The sequence below is a fragment of the Clytia hemisphaerica genome, unplaced genomic scaffold (genome assembly GCF_902728285.1).
Source record: "Clytia hemisphaerica strain Z4C2 unplaced genomic scaffold, Clytia hemisphaerica genome assembly, whole genome shotgun sequence".
Classification (NCBI taxonomy): domain Eukaryota; kingdom Metazoa; phylum Cnidaria; class Hydrozoa; order Leptothecata; family Clytiidae; genus Clytia; species Clytia hemisphaerica.
The window spans coordinates 3506632-3529786 of NW_027103528.1; the positions used below are offsets into that span (position 1 = coordinate 3506632).

Below are 23155 nucleotides of genomic sequence, written 5' to 3' on the forward strand. Positions count from 1 at the left end.
GAATAATTTGAAGCCACTGAAGTTGAGCCCAGTGCGTTGCACACGTTCGACTATAGAATAATTGATTAGATTCATATCTCTAAAACTGGCCTTCCCAATTTTTTCCTACTGACAAGTTCTATCTACTCATACTAAAGGCATCTCATTCAGCATAATTAAAATATTTGGTGTAACAAAGCTTACAAACATCATACTTAATGACTCTGTCAATATTTTTGTCAAATAGTGTCACTTTGTCAAGAAAATGACTGGTTACTTCAAAGGTCACTTTTTAGTATTCTGAGGACTTGATTTAAACATTCTCTACGGTGGAGAGAGCAGATGAGCTCGATAATCCAAATTTATCTGGTCGCCATTTCTGGTCGATGTTTAGAAACTCCCTTAAGAATTTGCCCTTGGGAACTCAGGATCCAAAAGTTCCAACAAGGCTTGAAATATAGCCTAGAAGCCTCCCAACCGTAAATCGAAATATTCAATGAAATAAATTGTACGTTTGTATGAAACCCGATAAGAGCCAGTTCAGACAGATTGAAGATCTTCGGCATAACGATATCAAGCGGGAAAGGTGAGTGTAGGAATATCTATAGCGCAAAGAGAAAACTAGATTTCAGGAGGGGGTTCTTTTAAAATGCTATCGACAACTTTTTCTCGTTCTCAAATTTTGATCCCCACATATAAATCTGTGTGGTAAAAAGTTTAACCCTATACAATAGGTCCATTTCGAGCATTTCTAGTAATTTATCACCAATTTGCCCCTATCTAGGAAAGTTGTAATTTTTTATCGAAAAGAGATATCAAGATATTCTGGATACATATTTCAAATCAACGGCGTTCAAAGTATACCATAAAAAACTTTTAATAGAGAAAATCTTCATTTTAAATAGCTTTAACTCTCTCCCCCTCAAGACGAATGTTTGAATACAGACTGCCATTTTTTTGGAACAGACTAAGGTTTGCTAGACCAGATTTCTCCAAACGAAGTCCAGGAAATTAGAATTTGTTTCAATAAAGTGGTGAGAAACTCGGGAAATCCTTTGAAATCTAAATCTGACAGGACATTAATTTTTTCTTCGGGAATCGGTGAGCACAACGATTTGCCGTTTGATTCTCTCCAGAGAAAACAGACATACAATTAGTTATAAAGTGTTGCGATTCAATTATTCATGGTTAAATAACAAAAAAAAGGTAATAAAATAAATAAAAAAATTGCATATTATAATCCCCACTTGCAAATTGCCAAAAAATAAGTACAAACTAAATACAAAATGAAGAAAAATTTTTACTCTTCAATATATGAAAATATTTCGAGAATAAAATCCAAAATTCTTTTTCAAGGTTTTAAAAATAACTTTAACAATTATTCAAGGGTGAAAGTAGAACTCTTTTGAATGAAGGACTGCTTTTCTCCTCAAAAAAAATTAAATCTTTAAGAGGCGTATACTGTAGTCAGTAAAAAAAATAATTTAATTTAATTAAACAAAATATCATTACATCATATAAAAATAAAATTTTTAGATGGAAAAATATTAACCCCTAAGTTTGAAAAAGTATAACAGAGTTATAAAGAAAGTAAAAAAAAGACCAAGACAAAATCATGAGTTTTTTCCCGTTAACGGTAACTTTAAGATATCTCGGGTTTAGACTGGACTACTTGCAAAGAGTCATTCGCACACACCGAAATATAGACGCTAAGGTTAAAAACACGATCTGTGTGTCTGTGTGTGATTTATCACACGAAAACCCCTTTAAGAACGCGACCTGCGCTTAGTAATTTCATTTTTTAAGCAAATGCGATATCGAGTGATCATTACATAATCATGCTACGTCTGCTTTGCTTTTGAACTTGCTTCTTCAACCAGCTCTCCACTTTCTTTCCATTCTTTTTTAACCAAGCGATATGATTCTTCACGGCAGCGATGGCTTGTTTGGAAGCAAGTTTACCGGATCCCATCTTGTGGCTTCCCAAAAACTTCTTCACCTGAGAAGACACGAAAAATAAACAGAATAGAAACAGCCGGAAGGATTTAACTGACTCCTGAGCTGGTTTTGAGTGTCTTCAAATGATCAGCTTCAATAGTTTGGCCAATTATTCCGAAAAGGATCATGCCATGACATGATACTAAAGTTGATATGTCTGTCTACTCAGCATCTGTTCTGATCTTTCTGGCCACCATTTGAGTTTAAGTCATTGATTTAGATTTATCAGAAGTTATTAAAACAAGTCCATAAGTTTTAAGATTTACTTAAAATATTTAATTGGGTCTATTTAATTAATTTAAGAGATATTACATCACAAGTTTTCCATACTTAGGTTGGATAAATTAAAACTAAATTTAAGGTTTAATTTAATTTCATCATTACATATAATTACATTATTCATGTTTAAGTGTTACCTTCTTTAGCATTTTGTTACTTTTATATTGTCCGAAGACAGTTTTAATGAGGCTGCTCATGTCAAAGGATCCCTCGCCATACCTGTTTGTGAGAAAAGAAATAGAAAAATCAATCATGTGATTGAAAAATAAAGAAAGAAATATCCGACGAAACATAGAATGTCCTTCAAACAGTAAAGACACTCGAAGTTTTCGCCAAATATTTCCTCTCTTCGTCGTGTATGTCTACCTTTTCTAATTTGGCTTTGGTTTTGTAACGTCCGAAAACTGCTTTCACCAATCTCGACATGTCGAAGGAACCTGTTCCGTAACTTTTGTGAAAAAAAAGAAAAATGTTGACAGCAGTGAAGTTAAAAAGGAATCTGACGCTGAATGCGGATTAAACACAAGTCTTTATTAATTTAGTAAACTTTTTTGGTTTTGAAATCAAGACGAGTTTCTCAAAAGCTAGATGGGAAAAGATCCAATTAAACCAATAGAAACAAACCGTTCAAAAAGGGTATCCCAATTCTTTTCGACGAAGTTGTACGCTAATTCTCTTCCTTTGGGGTTTCCTGCGATGTGTTCGATGACGGAACAAGTGTCCTGGGAACGAATGATCTTGTTGTCCATCGACATCTTCAAATACCTGAAGAAGAAAAATAATCGTCTTGAGTCAAAAGGCCGAGTCTTTAAGCATTCTTAAATAATAATCCGAGTGAAAATGAGGAAAAGAGATTTATTTACGGAAAAACAACTTTTAGATAATGAAAATATTTCACGGTTTACTTTTCGAGTTGCTTTTGATCTTGAGTATCAGCGAGTGCGAACATCAATTTTCTTTCTTCTGAAGGGAAGGAGGTGGTTCGGAACTCATTGTACATGTAGTTCCATTCTTCTTGTCCACCATATTTGATGGCTGCCAAATAAACCGCTGACCGCAGATTGGGTGGAATGCTATGGAGATGAAAGAGTAACGAACAATTTCTTGTTTTCGAGTCAATAGTTAACTTAATAAGCACAAAAGAGGTTTAAAATGGAAGCACTTTCCCAGGGACCACAACAGCAACCCTTAAAAGCTAGACTTTTTAATAAAATGAAATGTTTTGCATTAATTCCTGACCTGTCTTTTCCCTTGCTATCTTTCCACTTGTTGAAAAGTTCTTTCCCTTTCTTGATGGCTTCTTTGTCACCGTGACTGACGGCCAAACGCAACGCTGATCCTCGCAAGTACCTGAAACACAAACGTGGACGAAAATAAAATTTACGTACAGTTTTGAAGTGAGTCATTAGTATAACGAAGGGAATTTGTTCGAAAGTCGAGTTTAAAATAGCATCATGTATCACATTAAGATTTAGTTTTTCGTTTTAAAAAGTATTTGATGTGTTTGTATCTTCAAAATTCTAAATTATGCAAGGAAACAAAAAGAAAAACATAAAAAGACGAAATTAAACTTAATAGGCTCTAAAAATAAATAAGAAGAGGAAAGTTGACTCACTTGTCTAGATGGCTTCCCTTGTCTTCCCACTTCAAACGTTTCACGATGGGATGAACTTGCGCCACTATGTATTGCTGAAGAAGAAGAAGAGTTCAAATGTGTCCGATTAAGTGATGAAGGAAAAAGTATAAAAACTAAAAACAAAAGTCGAATTTTCTATAATGATCGGATATGAGATAGAATATCAACTACACTTAGTTAATCCTGTCCATTGTCACGCACTCACCCTGAGTAGAAAATGTGAAATATTACACACCTAGAAAGCAAAAAAATCTTTCATACCTCATAAAGTTTATACGCATCTGGAAATTGATCACTTCCTTCCAACATGGCACCGATGTATCCGAGAGAAGACATTGCAGTAACCCAAGGAACGTACTCTTTCTCATTGGACAAGTAAGCTGTCATGTCCAGGGCCTTTACTTGGTCCAAAAGATTCGCCCTGGAAGAGAACAAAATTGTTATTGAGTTTCGAAAGGCATAAGCTTTCATGTAAGCTTTTAGAATAACGGAAAGGTAAAAAATACGGAAAGAAAAACGTAGTATAGACTTCACTCACTTTGCTAGTTCGAAAGCGTCATCGATCAAATTCGATCTGTCTGAAGTGGAAAGAACCTGAAATGGGAAATCAGAGGCCGATTAGCAAGTAAAGAAATGTGAACCTACGGATATAACATGGTAATTGGTGCTTCACAGAGAGTTTTTTAACGTATTTCAATGGCAACCCTGGGTTTACAAAGTTACCTTGTGGTCTTTGACAAGTTGGTTTGAGAGAGCTTTCCAATTTTCTTCTTCATAATTGACACGATAAAAACCTTTCTGATCGACATTCATTTTGATCCAACCTTCAGCTTTTGCTGCATCGAATGCTACGATCTCTATGCCAAAGAAAGGAAACAAGTTGTTAAAAATGAATTCATTTATACCTTCTTCATATCTCACTATCTATTCGCCATTAGATTAAAGACATTTTGCCACGGTGAGTGGATGTCCTAAAAGCACTTCAGAGTTTGGAAAGATAAAGAGTTGCTCTATAATGAGGTGAGATTTGGGAGGAGAAACAAATCATTCTCACCATCTTCCGTATCCATCCAAACAAGTTTCGGAGTTTTCACTTTCTCTGTGTAATACGTCAACGGAACTTTCCATTTCGAACTGCGGAAAAAATTTGAAGAAAAACATTGTGATCATTTAAGTTCGTAACTTGAGATTGAGGTTGTCTCCAATGAATTCATGTTCCTACATCAGTTGCATCTTGGTAGATGTTAGTGATTCAGCTCAATGCCCTTTGAGCTTTTTCATTGATTTGTCGAGTTCAAAAGAAAGAAACAGCTGAATAAGGGAATAGAGGAAAACTTACTCCTTCAATTTGGATTCATCGTAGTCTTGATCAACAATAAAATGTTGTTGAGTGACTTGGAAAGTTTCATTTTCGCGTTTTGCTGTGATGACAGGATATCCCATCTGAGTGGTCCACGTGTCCATGATGGCTTTGACATCGATCGCTCGTCCTGATTGGTTCGATGCCTGTAGTCATGGAAACGAAATGATTTGTCAAATGTGAGAAGTATGCGGTGCATTATGGATCGATAAAATAGGTGACCAGAAGCTTGGTGTTTATGTTTTGTTGAACATTAAGTAACGTAAAGTTAACATTTGCCAAGAGTGGATGATAAGCAAATCCTCACCATAGCTTCTTTGCAACAAACTTTAATGTTATTCATAAGGTTCTTACCTTGCTCAAGCATTGCCAAAGATCATCACTGACTGCGTTGCTGAATTGAAATTTCTTCAAATAATTCTAAAAACATGAAGGGAAATAATGAGGATTAAAAAGGAACGGTGCTTCAATTTTAATTGGTGATAATATGAGAGTGAAGTCACTTGCACCAGAAGCAGATCTTATTATTAAAGCATTAAAACTTTGTCCCTACACTTCTTGTGCTAGCGAGGCAAGGTTGAGAAATGTTTACCTGAAGGCCGGTGTGGAAAACATTCGATCCCAGGAAATGTTTCATCATACGGATGATGGAAGCACCCTGAAAGAATGAATAAAAATGTTTATTTACGGCGGAGTGACTGGGTGAAGTGAGTTGTTGATGTTTTTAGAATAGTCAAATCAACGAACGACATCTGGTATTAATCACATTCTCTATTTCCTGCTTTCCAAAGAAGTAGGGTCTATCCTATGCCAGAAGGCACTCTAAAATTCGGAGAAATCAATTATTAACTTTCTTTTGACGTCATACATAAGGAAGAGATTACCTTATCATAAGAGATGGTGTCGAAGATTTCGTTGATCTGAGATGGATCTTTCACTTCAACGGAGATGGGGTGAGAATTGAGATGCGAGTCCAACACCATGGAGCTTTGAACATCATCCACGATGAATTGATCCATCATCTGCCACGAAGGATCAGTGTGATTGGCTCCGATGAATTCCGTGAACGCAGCAAACCCTTCGTTCAACCACAAATCGTTCCACCATTTCATCGTCACTAAATTACCGAACCACTGCAAGAGAGAAGAAAGAACGGTAGAATTATAAAATGAAGAGAAAATGAAGAGAAAATCTCAGTGAGCAATCCGGTCATTTAACCATAAAATTTGAGTTAATAAGATGATATTCTCTAAATCATGTAACAGAGTTTTCGAAAGTTGTCATTGGAAAGCAAAGTCCCAGGAAAAGACAATTGGCGGGCCTACTCTGAAAACAGTCTCTAAAGTTATTTTCAAACTAACTAGGTGCTAACTAACTACGTGCGCTTACGTCCCACGAAAGATGTCACGGATCCTAAGGGTTGATACATAACACAAATGCTCTAATTAAACAAAATACATCCTCTCTGCGATATTTCATTTGCGATGGTTATTAGAAAGTCTTTAGGAGTAATGCTCAAAAACTGTAAGATTTCATACTTAGAGGGCTGTTACCCTGGAGGGAGTAGGGTGTCGCTGAAGCAGGGAGTATTATTATCTCAAAGGACAAAACTAAATAAAGTTACGAAATATCTTTTTATATCTTGTGCATAGGAAATGATGAAAGAAGAGGAAAGGTCTCAAATGTCTGATATCGGATCACGGTAATAATCCGATCGACACAATAGTTTCAGGGGACACGGGTAGTTAAAACTTTTGGTTGTAATCTAGATGAAGTTATTGCAACTTCCTGGCTTCCGATCAAAAGATAGAAAAGATCTGTTTCGAGTTTCGAACCTGTTAATAACTTTTATCTCATCACAAAAATATAATCTTTTCCTGGGACTTTGCTTTCCAATGATAACTTTCGAAAACTCTGTTACATGATTTAGAGAATATCATCTTATTAACTCAAGCAAAACAGCTGTGTGAATAACCAAATACCTGATGAGCCAATTCATGGGCGATGACGACAGCCACCCATTGTTTGTTGGACGAACTCGATTCTTTCTCGTCGTAAAGAATGGACGTCAATCGGTACGTGATCAAACCCCAATTCTCCATCGCACCTGAAATTGAGCACATGTTGTTATCGTCAAAAAAGCCTCTTGACATTTTGATATCAAAGGCTGCGTAAACAAGCTAGGAGTGGGTTGTCACCAAAAAATGTTTTTATCGACCCTCTTTAATTGGCAAAGCAGTGTCATTTGTAACAATACGTTTTTAGTTTTTTGCGGGTTTTGATTGGCTTAGAATGTTCTTCTTTAGTGAAAAACTTCTCATCTTCATGAGAAATAAAATCTGTTTCCATTCCTAATTGAATCATGGTTCTTCTGTGGTCTATTTGAAGCGTAAAGACACAATGAACTTTTTGTTATACTGAATTTGACATGTTTGAGTTTTTTCTTTCCTTTTTTAAAAACATGAATTGGACTATTCAGAGCGGCAGGATATTGTCAAGGTGGAACTAAAATTCAAATCCCAGTTGGTTCAAAGAGCTTTCCCTGGATTTCACAAGACTCCTTTTCGCAAGGTTTTCTGTTTACAATAAAAGTTCAGGGAGTTAAGGGTTTTTCGCACAACCTCCTCCACTTATTGGTAAGTTCTTTCAATAAACGTCTCTCGTGAGAAAAAATCAAACAATAAAAGAGGGCAAGGAAGAGAATTCATAGTTAGTGACGAAATTTCCGTTACTTACCGGCCGCAAAATCCGGGATTGCAATCAAATCTGAAAATGAAAATGGAAAGTTATACTCAGCAGTGTAGTAGGCACCTTTGGAGGACGTCTAAGAATTTTGAATTCAATGTTTATAGTTAGGACGGAAAATTTTGGTTCAAAATCTGAACTTCACGGAGGGGAGCTCAAAACTATACTGTACTCAACAAAGACCTACCTTGTTTTGGGAGAGGAAAGTTGACTTTGAAGTATTCTTCATAATAAGAAAGCACTTTGGGAGCCACCTCAATTGCAAAGTTTGCTTGTTCAATTTGATCCTTGGGTGCCCATACTTTGACCTGTAAGTCGAAACAAAGTTTTGGAAATTGAGGTCGAACAGAAGTTTTATTTGAACAGGGGTTTCATTCATAAAAATATTAAGTTTTGTGAATTTTTCCTAGACAGAAAGAAGGGGTGAAAGAAATGTCATTCTCTCTACATTGTATAGTATAAGAGAAACCAAAGGGTTTAATGAGTAGATAATACGTGGTTAAAGGTCGAATTATTTCCTCCTTGGAAAACAGATAGAAGAGACGAGATAAAAGTAAGTAAGAAAGTAAGGGGATGTTGTAGGGAGCAGGTGCAACAAACATGTCAAAAACATCAAGCAACTGTGAAACAACTCTTCCTTTTACAAGAGAAACACAAATCAAGACATTTTACGAGAAAAAGAAAGAAAATTGAAATGTTAGAAGGTATTGCTAAAACAAACGTTAGAAAAATGTCGGTTAAAGAAAATATTTATTGACTGAAATTATTTCGAAGGGATGAAATGAGGTATTTTTTCATTAAACGACGCCTCCATCTAAGTGAAAAGGGAAGCAAGATGACGTCATATAATTACGTGGAAAACTATATAGAACAGTATACAGATATTTATTATGTGAGAGCTTTTGCCAGATAGCCCTCCATGTTACATTTTATAACCTTGTTCCTTGTTTCATATTACCGATGCCTTCTGTGCCAAAAATTTAGTTTACTACTCCCAATTTGCTTTTTACTACCAAAAGTTTCATTTCCAGACCACTGAGAAGACACAGTTCGTCTATGAACCACTGGTACTTTTTTCAATGAGTTTCTCCTCAAGCCTCTCTCAGACCTTCGATTTCCAGCGCAGGAAATATGGGTTCAAATTTAAATTGTTGCTTGGTACCTTCGCCTGGACCAAGAAACCGGAACTATCATGTGAGGTAGTTTGTAACAAAGCTTTGATATCAAAACACATAAGCAAAATGTCATAACACATCATTAGCTGAATACAAAAACATTACCCCTGACAAAGAAAGCATGAAAATAATCCTACTCAGCAGGGTATTTCCAAGAAGATTAATTTTGTTGTGTTTTCGGAAAAGAAGATTAATTTTGTTGTGTTTTCGGAAAAGAAGATTAATTTTGTTGTGTTTTCGGAAAAGAAGATCAATTTTGTTGCGTTTTCGGAAAAGAAGATTATCTCCACGTGAAAAGAAGTTCTCAAAATATTTCGATAGTGATGATTTTTTAGATACGTTGCATGCGATCTCCAATCCTTCTGAAACAGACAATTGCGACCAAAAGTTTTCCTACTTTCGTTTTGGGGTCACATCAAATGTTGTTTTTGTCTTGTAGACTAAGTGAAAAAAGACGGAAGTTTTGTTGGAGATTGTCAATCAACAATCAGTTTTCGATTCCCGAGGAAAGAGCTGTCAATGATTGAAAAGGGAGACATCGTAGATATGAAAAGCAAAATATTTTGATGTTTTTTTCTGATAAGTGACATCTTAGATATCTCTCTGTCACTGGCGTCATAAGCGCACGATACATCTCTGGAGCAAAGCATTCTGGGTGAGTTGCAATGCATTATTAATTATCGACAAGAAAACAAAACAGCAAAAGATATGCGAAAGAAGGAAAAAAAACTTGATATTGAGAAATGAAAAAGAAATATTTAAAATCCATTGTAGCAGTTAGTCAACAAAGGGTTTTTTCACCTTTTTAGTTTTCTTTTGTGTCAACTTTTTCTCGAAAGGTAGAAAAGGGATTTGGAGGCTTCACAAGGAATCAGTAATAAGCGAACGATCGAAAAGAGCAGACACAAAATGATGAAACAGGTGATTTTGCTGGCCCTGGCCCTGGTGCTTGCGACGGAAGCCAGAAGGATAGTGATGGATGATTTGAATGAACTTTATGATGAAATTAACGATGATGGGCAAGCGAAAAGAGCGTTGGAATGCAATGAGAAATGTCAAGAAAGGAGGTTGTTAAGGTTACGTATGTTGAAAAAGTGGAGAGGAAATTCTCGGTTCCGTGAAATTGACTCCTCCTCCACCAATGACGATGAAGCGAACGATGATGGGGATGTTTACGCCTTCAAAAGAAGTCTCTCTGACGCAAACAATAAGGAGGAACTTTTTGGGTATTTGGTATCTGATGAGGGAGAAAGTCAAGAGGAAATGAGGAGGGCCATGGCGTGCAATGACAGATGTCAACAAATGAGAAAGCTCAGAGAAAAATTGAGGAGAATGGAAGGTAAACGAAGACATTGATTTAAAGCAAAATATTTGTAGGTAAAAGTTACTCTGTGAGAGAGGTCTGTGGATTTGAAACCTAGCTGTACGGTTTTTTTTGAAATACTTAGTCAATTTTTATAATTTCAAATTGTATATCATATTTCTTTTATTTTTCATTAAAATATGACTTTTGAATCATTGTTAAAGATAATTCTTTCATTGAAATAAGCAAGGCCTCTTGGTTTGAGAGTGGTTGGTATTTTGAAGGAGTTTCGAAATTTACTAATGATGCTTATCTCCTCAAAAGGAAAGAAGGACATGAGACGATTATGGCGGATTAAAAAACTCGAAATAAAGATAAATGTTTTGTATTTCGCTCGTTGAAGTCTCATAGTATCAAAAATATGACTTTCAAGTGACTTAATAAAAGAATGAAGCTTTCCCCGATGGTTTTTTCCTCACCCTGTTCAATATAAAAGAAAAAACGTTTCAAATTGGAAAAAAATGAACAACCCCTACATTTCCTTATATCGACAATTCACCTTCTCATTCTTTAGTAAGTACAGGAAGTAAGAAAAAGAGTGACAGTTTAGAAGCCTGGTGGGTACCCCCTCCCCCAATCCACCTTACACATTAAGAATGTCGCTTTCTTTCTGCTCAAGTAATTGACGTACTTGGTGAACTTTGGGAATATTATAAAGGGAGTTGGGAGTCCTAACAAACCTCTCCAAAGTCATCCATCTGGAGAAATAAATAAATTTTTCATTCTACCATATTCTGAGCTCAATGTTGCGGAGTATAATCGTTTTCAGAATCAAAAATAAATAACAATTCCCTGCAGCGAATATACAAATAAAGAAATATCTTTTTGAAACATCACTATACCTATTTTGCAATTTCTTCCCCTAAAAAAAATTCTCTGAAATCAACCTTTTGTCAAATTAAGATGGTACAATGTTTTCAAGTATTTCCACAAAGACGATAAAGTCATAATCAATCAAAATATACAAAAATCTTCAGATCAAGTGGAGACCAGCATTTGGGTAGATGAGAAGTCAGCAAAAGAAAACTCTTACCGTAGTTCCACGTGGAGTCTTTGCTTCTTTGAAAGAGTAATCACAAACCACAAAAGCGACCAAATATGTACTCATTTTCACGCTTTCTTTAAAATAAACAACTTCTAATCCATCAATTCTATCCTCCTGTAAAAACAGAAAGGTGCAACAGTTGATTTAAAGTAATAGAAATCACATTTTTTTGTTTTAAAGTTTTTAATTTTAAGGTGGAGCAGCTCTCTTTAGAGCACAACGCCAAATTTGAGCCTGAATTTGTTCCCTGTCGAATGGAACTTGAAAAGAGTCATCATCATCTAGAGTTATTTGGGCTACAATGACAATTGTTTTCTGAAATGTCTGATACGATCTGTCAAACCCGATTTTGGGGGGCAACACAAAAAATAGTGATTGAATATTTATCATTCGCTAAAAAGAGAGCTTGTCCGTCAAAATAAATTTTGTTCCTAAGGCGAGACCATATTAATTTATTGTTCTACGGGCCCAACCGACCCTTTTTTTCAAAATCAAAAAAATAATCACATGGAATTTAAAAAAGCTGGAGGATGGACTATATGTATGTTTTTGGCATATGAAAAAGTATATATTCACCCCAGAACTCAGATGAATTTAAAATGTCACAATGGAAACTGAATGAAAGTCGCTGTCTACTGCTTCAAAATGTCACAATCTTGATCTTCCAGCCTATAAACTCATTTTTATTATACCAAACGGAACCATAATTTTCTAAAGGTCTACCCGTAGAACAATACATTCAATACAAGAATGATGTTTTCAGGTCAGTAGTCACTAACCCAAATCACGTCGGCGAAACAAGTTGAATAGCACATTGCATGATATTGGCAAAGAAGAGAAGGGATCAGTGATGAGTGAGACTTACGGTATGGTCAATGGGCATATTGGAGAGGGCTTTATGTTGTTTCTCTTTGACCATGATGATGGAGAAATTGGCTTTCATTGCAGGTTCGTCGAAACATGGGAAAGCTTTTCGTGCTGCTGTTGCTTCAAAATGTGTTGTGGCCAGGTAACTATAAAGAAAGAATTATTTTTTAGTTTTGAATTAGTTTTTCCAATCATCTTTAAAAGCTAATGCTATTTTCTTCCGAAATTTCTTTGTTTGAAAGAAAGATTCCAAAATAATATGAGGTGTTACATTTTGCCATTATTTTTACACTTGCGATGGAAATGCATGTTAATACTTATCGACATAACTTTGGTTTAATGCTCGAGTCAGATTGATATTTTCTTACTTTTTCAGGTTGGAACAGTATTCAGAAATAAAAGCCTTACTTATAAGGGATTCTCTCTTTCCTACACATTATAAAATCAAATTTTTCAAAAAATAAAAAAAAAACACCCCCAGATATTCAAGCAAGGAACAAGTGTATAAAACTTCCCGAAGCCTCAAGCCTGACCAAAAGTCTTGATGTAACATACAGACATTCTCAGAAGAATGTTAACCAAGCAAAGTACCTTGGCATAACCAACGAAAAATCTAAATTAGAAAAAACACATCAGCAACATCATATCTAAAGCAACTCATGTACCTCTTTACCTGCAACAAAATCTTCTGTTCTTTGACAAAGAATCTAAACTCAATAGTATTTATAAAACTGTTGCTACCTCTGTTTGGAGTCCAAATAGTACAAAGCTGCTTATCAACAATTTAGAAGTGGTACAAAGAAAGGGTGCTCGTTGGATAGAAAATAGATCCAGATCACAAAAATTACAGTCATTGGAAACTAGAAGATAAATAACATGTCTGAATTCACTATTTGTTTATTAACCTTAAATCCTGTAATTCAATTTTCTTCTTTTGCTTATGGTTTTTGGGGTCTTGATAATTACCGACTTTTTTCAAATTATTTTTTGCTATTTTACTATGTATTATTTTAAAATATTCTACTTCCCTTTAAAAATTCTATAAACAAATTTTTGTTAAATATTTGCAATATTAGATTTTTCAGGCTTATGCAAATAAATGTAGAAATAGAATGGCTGTTGCCAAGATCCTTTCTTTCCATATTCCATCTAAAATTGCTTAGCATCTGAGTTAATTCAATATTAAAAAGCTTGATATCAAAATAAACTTATTTAAAATCATTGATCAAACTTATTGATTGTTGAGCACATATGAACTGCATATTAAAATAGCTTTTTATGGATTTGATTTAAAATTCCATAAAAAAGACGAAGATCAAATATATTTTCATGTTACTAAATGTAATCGAACAGCCTTACACTGTGATAAAGTGCGACAGATATCATACAGATTTTTTAAAGATCACTGTGTCGATTTCGCACAGTGATACTTTGGCAAAAAAATCGAAAAAAAGCCCTGATAATATTATAGCTGTCTTGGTTACCCTGATTTTTCCTGACAACAATCAATGGGTTATCACCATTGTAATTTCTAGAAGAATGGTGATTTTGTAGGTATAACACTGTTTATGCGGAAAAGCAGTCTTTGGAAAACTAAGATACCTTGTTATTTCAAATTTATCAGTATGGCTCTAAACCTTCAGACAAAATATACAAAAAATACTTCCACAGAACACTCAGAATCTGTCAATCATTCTCTCAAGTGAAGAGTACGCAGAGCGATTGTAACTTCATAATAGTGTCACAGATCACCTGTGATTGGTATTCAATTATCAAGATCCCTTTATTTGACCTGCTTTTACAGGTGATTTTTTACTTCGCATTGGGTGAAACTGAAAGTGCAGCATTGGATAACTATACCCAGTCCTCAAATGGAAGTGTTATTTTCAAGGTCATTTCAAGGTTACTTGAATGTTTACAAAATACGTGACAGGAAATTAAATCTTTGATTGTCAAATAACAAAAGTGCCATTATCAATTTTGTTCTATTTAACAAATCAGGGTTTTTTGTGAGTGCGCTCCTGTTGTTACTAAAAAGGGTAATGGGGGTAACACTAGGTAACAGGGGGTAAAAGGTTGAAAATGGTGACGCTGGGGGGTAAAAAAAGTGACTTGTGGCGTTACCTGCCATTTTCTTGACAAAGTGACACTTTTCGACAAAAATATTGACAGGCTACTTAAGTGTGATGCCTGTAAGTGTTATTACACCAAATATTTTAAATGTACCGAATGAGATGCTTTTAATATAGATAAAAATTGTCAGAAGGCAAACGCTGAGAAGGGCAGTTTTAGAGATACAATTCTCATCAATTATTCCATCGTCTTTATGCTGATAATACAAAAGGATAGAAATTGACACTCTATTCAAGCCTCAATAACTTTCAAATGGCTGTTCTACATGGTTGGTTCCTAACGCAGAACACAGGTCATTCAAACTACAGACTGGAAAATTGTAATGCAGTCGTAACATATAGTTCATAACATGTTTCTATAAGTATTATACGTAATACAAAATATACTATTTAGAAGATTTTTAAATGACAAACCATCAATCCCAAATATTGACAAAATGACATTTAAATTATGTAAATAATGACTTCATCACAAAACATGAGGTGTGTACACCGTCAATTTACAACAAAATTTCTTTTTCATGCTCAACAGGATGCTGATAGTGCACAGTGCAAGTGGATATAGATAGATATAGATTGATATGTTTTGAAAATGCTCCAAAAGAGCTGTTTTAGAGATATGAAAATAGTGACGTCATATTCATCAAAAATACAAAACAGGGTATAAAAATATTGAAACATTTATAAAATACTTTTGACGCTATTTTCATTGATTTTCGTTATCATACCCAAGGTGATGCATGAGATATAATGAGATATGAAGAAGCGATTGTGAAATAGATATATTCATGTCAGGAGGCTGTTTAAAGTTGAGATAAATATTTTTGATTGCTGCACACAAGTTATTAAATTAATGTTCTGCAAAAGCGGGATAAATATAATTGGGATAATAATTGCCACATAGAAGATCTTACAAATTCAGTATGCGAAAAGAGAAGCAAAAAATACAATTTTTCTATTTTTCCATTTTTTCTGCGAGTGTTCAAGAAGTGAAAATAAAGGGATATGGTAATTGAACACTATCCACTGATGATCCACGGCAATATACTCCTTTAGGCGAAAAAAGGGAAGCATACCAAAACACCAGCTTTTTTAGGTTTGTCTCGTTTACCCAAATGCTGCAATCTCGCGTAGGCTTAGGGCTAACCCCCAATACGAGACATTTGACTGACCAAAAATATTTATCATCATCAATTTCAATCTTAATTTTTTTTTGCATAATTAGTGATATTTTCTGATAAGATTTTTTTAATCATTCAATCTAGGGGGCTTGTAGCCATTTTTGTTAACATGGAAATTGAGTAAGTATTTAGGAAATTTTAATCCATGAAATTAAATGTTCTGAATACAAACAACAATACAAACTGAATTAAACATAAAATTGCAATATAATCAATGAGTTACGGGTAAATCATTTAGAACAAACTTAAAACTTTTGCGTCATAAATTCAATTTTGCAAGAGTTTTTCAGAAATTTTCTATATGTAATGCTTCCTGATTTTTACCATAATTCGACAAAAAACCTTCTGACTGACATATTTCTCTACTAACACAAAAATAACAAATTCATGGAAGAAAATTTCTTATCAATCAAAATTTGCAACACATCCTCACACTTATCTTACTATACTAAATGAGTTTATGAAAAATGTCTGTAACGCTAGCCCAGTAACATATGTTAAGGTTTCTAAAATTTGAACGCCGCGGCTGGAAAACCTATCCACCTTTGATACAAAAAGTCTCGCGCTAAGTTTGACAAGCGTAGAAAACTCGGATTAGAGAAGACTCTACACTGCTATTTGTAAACGAAAAAAGTTCTGACGTCAATTTCATGAAAAAGTACTGCGACGTCACAAAGTTTCAAATAAAAAGGTGTGGCATTTTTGTTGCACGATTTCGAATTATTTTATATCAACACACGCAACAAAATCCAACATTGTTGTTTGATGATTAAACTTCGTCTAACATTATTTAAAAAGGTTTCAATGTTGGTTGCATTGCATATGCGCCGGTCTTAAGCTGTCCGCATGCAAAGCCAACAAACGGGAAAACCTTCAGTGCTCAAAAGCTCGCAAAGCGCGAGCCTCTCCTTCACAACTAAGGCTTTTTCTTTCCTAGAAGCAACCCTCTCACCACCCCAGACACCTTTGGGCGTCTGCAACGACGGGTACCCTCGATAATTTTGACAGGGTCACTATGGCATTTCATTGAACACAAACTTCCGTTATCTTAAAAAGACATATCATCGAGGCTTACAGACACAAAATTTTGACTAATGTAGAAAGTTTAGAAGTATATTTTTTATTATGTATTTGGCATTTTAAGCCAAAACGATATCAGGAATTAACCCACATTATAGTATTTTAAAGGCTTTTGATGCGCAAGCAAAACCGTTAACCGGCGTTTACGACGACGGGAACCGTCTAGTTTCTACTATATGTGTAGATATGTAAACATCCGCAAATCTACTATATTGGTTATATATGGTTGTATATTGGTTACGGTAAATACAATATCTACCATTACAGTATGAAATTGAAATGCTTCAACGGTATTGGTAGAATTTCCAGCTCACCCAAATAGAGACTTATGCGCATGTGTCATTTATCTTTCTTTTAAACCACAGGTAGTTAATTCCCATGATAAACAAAGAGGAATGAATCCATAGGGGTGGTATAGTCACTTCGGTAGGGGTTGTGGACGACGAAATAAGTAATTTGTCATTCTTTTTTGTTGTTCTTTATGAAATTTGTTGTTCTTTTTGTCTATTTTTAGTAATGCAAGATTTTTTAGATAGACCCCCTCGTAGTCACTGACCAAGGTCGGGGTTAGGGACGACGAAATATGTCGTTTCGTTCTTTGATAGTTAGGGTTAGGGTTAGGGTTTGAATTATGTCTTTCTTTGGTAGTTAGGGTTTGTTGTTCTTTTATTGTCGTTTTTTTTTTAGATTGTCTGGAAATGTTAGATGAACAGTCTCTGATTCTACATATTCAGTAGAAGTGTTATTCATACTGTAATGGTAAATATAGAATTTACCGTAACTACCAATATAGTAGATTTACGGATGTTTACATATCTACACATAGTAGAAATAAGTGCGAGATTGGCCTGAAATTTCAATAAAAGGGAAAGAAATTTTTTTTGAATGTACTACCAGTTCAACATGTACGGTTTTATAACAAAAAAAAATCTCCATTATCAGTCTTTACAACTGTTCATATGTCTATGGACTGGGCTAATAGAATATCTACCAAATTAAAATATATGCATAAAACCGATGAATTCTTTTCTTTTTAATTTTTAGGTGACGTCACCATCAATCCTGACTTGACAGTAAGAACAATGGAAACCAAATTTGGCAATACATAATAATTACAACCGACAGAGTCTAAATACATGTGGCTGATGTGTTGATGTGGTTGTTAGTTATAGTTTTTAGTTATGGTTTTTAGTTTTAGCCTTTAGAGCTAGTGAAAGAGTTTTTATGGTAAGTTGATTATGTGTGTTTGCCTGGGTTTCCAAAGTTTAGAAAGTCTGTCAACAAGGCAGGGTCAACACAAATACTGTTTATAACATTCTGTGTCAGACTAATCTACCTGCACCAAACTCTATAATCTTAGAACTTTGTGAGTTGAGGTATTTTTTGTTTTTTCTAAGATTATGGGCTTGTAAAGGCTTGGATTCCCAGGCTAAGAGTTTCCTTAAATGTAAGAAAGTCGAATTTAAAAGAAAACTTGATTGCATACTGTCCCAGATGGACCTCTTGTTTCAGGCTACATAACTTTCAGTGTTTTTTTTCCAAGCACCCAAATACCCCCGTTAGACGGTGGCATTAAACTCAATTCAAATTGAGTTCATTGATAAATTCTACAAATTCATTCAATTTTAACCGTTTTAAAGTGCTAGTTAAGACAAAAATATGCTCAGCTTTCTGAACCCCTTCACCAGGGCTAGCCCTGGACCCACAGGGGGACTCAAGGCGCCCCCAGCTTTTGATATCGCGGCTTACGCCTTTGTTAAAAACTCAATTTGAAAGCAAAAACGGAGGCATTGCTTGGTGCTTGGAAAAATCCCTGAACTTTAGGAGAGCTGAGACAAGCAGTATTGCACTCATGGCACTGGTCTTGACTAGATGAGTGGATACCACAGAGCCTCAAACTACATCCAAGTAAGTATTCCAAGTAAGTATTGAGAAGATTCTACCGATGCAGAAATTTTTTACAGGCACAGTCTGCTTATACTTACTATGTTTGCTATATCTTCTAGGCAAAAAGCGGTAAAAAAAGACACAAACAAAAATTTTTATGAGTGCTGTTACAATTTTTTTTGATTGCCGCCACATACTGTCAACAGATTTCGCTGATTAGTCAGAGCGCGGCGAGCATTTTTTTTCCCCGATAATTTTTCCTATCCGTCATTCCGTGATTCAGGGGTGTAGGGAGGTAGGGTCAGGGTTGCTAGTAACGGCTTGTCACTGTGCCGGGTGCATACTCGGCGCCTTGGGCCCGCAGGGTTGCTAGTAACCGCTCGAATTTCAGTCAGGTTTAAAAAAGGGGTACTTTTACCCACATTATAATAACATTACCCCCGTCTTTTGCCAGTTTGGTATAATATGTTATGAATTGCGAGTTTTGATGTGCGGCGATGGCTCAACGGATAGAGTGCTGGGTTCCGAATCTGAAGGTCTTTCTTTGGTGGTGGTTCGAATCCCACTCGGTGCGAAAATTAGACTAGTCGAAATTGATGGACAAATGATTGACAGGTATGAAAACTCAGTTAGAAATGAGATACTAAGTCTCAGAAAGAAGAATAAACAGGTAAGGTGAAAGATAGGAAAGGGAAAATGGGCCGTCGCGCTCTGAGCATTTAGCGAAATGTCTGTCAACTGCTCTCACTTAAGACGATTAGTCAAATCTTGGGACGGTTGATTTCTGGACTGTATTTTCACTTACTGTTTAAATATCTCTGACAACAAGCTTGTTTTGATACTTCAACCAAGTTTATCAATCAAACTTCCACCATCTCAAAATCACAACCAAATGTATTTTTAAAGCATTTTAAAAGTACAAAATTTGAAGAAGTAATTAACCATTTAATCACACTCACGCTGCTCACATATCTTGACGCTTTTTTTAGTGTTGTTTTTCTCTAGAAACTTTTTTCCAGCGTGCGCGATTGATTGACATGTCAAAGTTACCGAGTGTTGATGACAGATCTCACAATTTTCTGCAGAAGAACGGACTTTTTTATACCTGCGTTTGTACGCTTGTGCAAATGAGCGTGGTCGCATTTACATGCTTCTCGTTGCTTTTCGTTTACTGTGTGAAAGTAGCATATTCACATTATTTGTTATCTATGATTCGCGATATGTTAATTAAAAGACTTTGGAGGTTTTGTGAAATAGTAGCCAAATGGCCGTCCCATATTTTGTCAGATAGTCCCAAGTTAGAGCAGTAGACAGTACAGGAACTTGCCAAATGTTCCTAACTGTCAGTGGACTTTATACCGTCAACTACTCTAACTTGGAACTATCTGACAAAACATGGGATGGCAATTCGGCCACCATTTTACCGAACCTCTAAAGTCATTTGATTTGAGTTAATGAAGGGTGTATTAAAAAATACATGATTTCTCTTTCGCACCAAGTAGGCTTTTAAATCAAAATATGAAAAAAAAATTTGTAGTGGAACACACGCGAATGTCTGGAAAGAAGAAGACCAAATTAGTGGCAAAACGATAGAGCGTTTGACGTCACTCGTGCGACAAGTTACACACTTGTTATTTGTTAATCCCATCGGGCATTAGGCAGCGGGCGTTCTCTAATTTTCCAATCGACGTCCAGTCATTTTGAATGAAAACAAAAAAGTTAAAAAGGACGCGCTATCAGTGAAGGTTATGGTGACATGTTATAAAGTATATAGTTATAGAAAGTATGATTGATAAACTTGGTGGAGTTATCAAAACAGATTTGTTGTCAAAGAGATTTAACAGTAAGTGAAAATACAGGTCAGATATCAACAGTCCCATGTTTCGGCCAATCGTCCCAAGTTAGAGCAGTTGACAATGACAGTAAAGTTTGATTCCAATCGAAAAATCATATTCTGGCTTTCATGTTACAAGAAACTCTTTTAGAGCTTTAATTCTGCTAGAAGCTCTTCTAGAGCTTTTAGAGCTAAACTGACCAGGGAAGTTAATATTATAGACTTTAACTTACTTTAATATTTGGTCTGAAGAAGACAAATTTTCCCTGTAAAGCTGACTCTATATGGCTTTTCCCCACAGGAAGGTTTTTAAACTCACGTTGGTTCTTTTTGGCCTTTCTTCTTGTAAGAACTAAGGTAAAATCCTTCCAGTCCAGTAGAAAGCTTTCCTTTGAATTTGATGTGAACAACATAAACCAATTTACTATCCAATGTATCTCCGTCTTGCAATCTAATCATTAACATTTCATTCTTCTTGTTATCAGCAAGGTAATCTTTGTAAGTAACCTCTTTCCCGAGCGTGTCAGCCTTTGATATAATGTCCCCTACAGTCCCTTTTGGTATCTCATAAAGGTTTACCTTCTCAATCTTCAAATCTTTTGAATGGAGAAGAATATCAGATACAGAGTCATTATCAGCTCTGACTAAAATGTTCACAAACCCTGTGAAACTGAAGTCTTTTTTATTTGTAATATTTGGGTGCAAATATACTTGATAGCGCAGAGGCTTGACATTTCCAGGTAAACGTATATCTTTGTATGGGAATTCATTACTCCTAGCTCCTCTGCCCAACTCTCCAACATCATTACGATTGAAAACTGCCCCAATAATAACACCTAAAGTTATGAGAAGGAAAACACCAGTGCCTGCAAAAATTACTTTCCAGTGTCTTACACAAAACCTTTCTTCATCATCGTAACCTTTGCTCTTTTGAGTGTTACTTCCATTCATCAGCCCCTCATCTTCATCTATGAATGGGGTTTTATCACCCATTATGTCGTTGTAGAAGTGGAGGTATAAACCTTCTCACTTTCTGAACTTCTCGTTTTGGCTCTTCCTTTTGGCCAGCTGCAAGAGTCAGGAAATGTTTTTTCGAAAATATTTCCAATGTTGTGATAAATGTACAGACCTAATAATTGCGGGTTTTTATTTTTATTTTCAAAGATATAAAGAAGTACCGTGTCCCGCAAACAAGTAGGTCTGCAAAATAGACAATATCATGTTTTGAGCAGCGAAGCGTAAAGAAGTAACAGGTCTTCGTATTCAATTTTCTTCTTTCTTTCGACACTTCTCCTCTATTCTTAAATTTCACAAGTTTGTTTGTGTGAAGGGAGCTTCACCAAAAGAAATGTTTATTTTTCCCCTACTGAGAGAAATTTTCCTCACTACTCTAATTTTTTTTGTTTAACCCTCTAATAAATTAGTAATAACTGGGATATAAGAGCGGAAGAATTCTTCTAAGCAAAACGGAGCAAAATCACTTTTCTTTTCCTATTTAATACTTTTTATTTCGATCGACCTGCCCGATTCACTTATTTTCCCCAAGTCCATTATGTGATGCTGAAGTACTCATTAACTGTCAAACTTCTCATGTATATGAATGGAGCCGGGATCAGCTTGTGGGTATACTATGTTACGCACGAATAAAAAGATTCATAGGCTATTGGCATCATTAATTAACGGTTTTGTAGAGGTTTGCGATTCACGTTTCACACACTAAAAGATCCATCAACGACTTAGGCCCGTGTACAATTAGGCCGTGGTATAAGGGGTGTATACCCTACACAAAGTTCATCATCAAAGTCGTAATGACCATGATGTCTATTCGTTTAAAAACACGTTGACAATCAAGAAAGAGAATGCGGTTCAACAAGGAAGTGCTTCCAAAATGCTTTCGACCAAAGAGAGAAGGAAGTCATAATTTATGGGAGCGCGCATTTAACTTGATAATGGAAGTTGTTAATTACAATCATTCAAACTTGTCTAATTACAATCGATTTATCTAGCGACACGACACGATATTGAATTTTTTTCGACTAAAGCGAGAAAATCAATTGCGTATCGCGCTGAATGTAAAAATATGTTTTACCATTACTCCTCGATGTGTTTATACGTTTATACGAGTTCCAATCCCATGAACCTTTGCGTCAATCTCTTTTGCACGTTTGACAAAAGAAGATATATAACAACTTGGATGTATCTTTAATTGAGCCACATTGAATGGTTGATTGCAACTCGTACAAATGTCAAAAAATGTGAAAAGTAATAATTATATTGTACATTTACCATTTACCGAATTCCGGCTAATCCAAACGTTAGGCGTCCCCGCTCAAATGCCAAAATTTGCCCGAACTTCAGAGCAAAGCGTGTGTTATAGGGGGGCTTATAGGGGTCTAATAGCATGAAATCTAAGCGAGTACTACACCAAAAAACCCGGGATATTTCATTCAGTTTCTTAGTGAGTTCCACGATTTTGGAAAAATAGAAGCTTTTCAAGTACTTTGAACGTCAAGAACGTTGCAAAGTGGAATGCGTAGTAAAAAACGCCTGTGACTTTACCATAGAGTAGAGAGAAAATTTATCAATAAATAAAT

General features: G+C 35.5%; 1 protein-coding gene across 2 annotated transcripts; it reads right to left on the bottom strand.

Annotated features, from left to right (window-relative positions):
- Positions 1-1136: 1136 nt before the first annotated feature.
- On the bottom strand, positions 1137-21658 carry LOC136799588 (glutamyl aminopeptidase-like). Of its 2 annotated transcripts, none has more exons than XM_067056311.1 (20): positions 20881-21658; positions 12446-12593; positions 11569-11694; positions 8185-8305; positions 7989-8018; positions 7235-7359; positions 6137-6385; positions 5845-5910; positions 5607-5672; positions 5232-5398; positions 4947-5026; positions 4616-4749; positions 4431-4486; positions 4154-4313; positions 3872-3945; positions 3496-3606; positions 3162-3329; positions 2881-3021; positions 2623-2704; positions 1137-1978 (listed from the first exon to the last, which is right to left on the bottom strand). In XM_067056311.1, exons 1-20 carry the CDS (start codon positions 21552-21554, stop codon positions 1808-1810), a joined length of 2949 nt encoding a protein of 982 aa, XP_066912412.1. In that variant the 5' UTR covers positions 21555-21658; the 3' UTR covers positions 1137-1807. The 2 variants fall into 2 exon arrangements, with proteins under 2 accessions (XP_066912412.1, XP_066912413.1); XM_067056312.1 differs by lacking the exon at positions 2623-2704 and adding an exon at positions 2394-2475 and having other exon boundaries at positions 20881-21650.
- Between the last annotated feature and the right edge of the window lie 1497 nt (positions 21659-23155).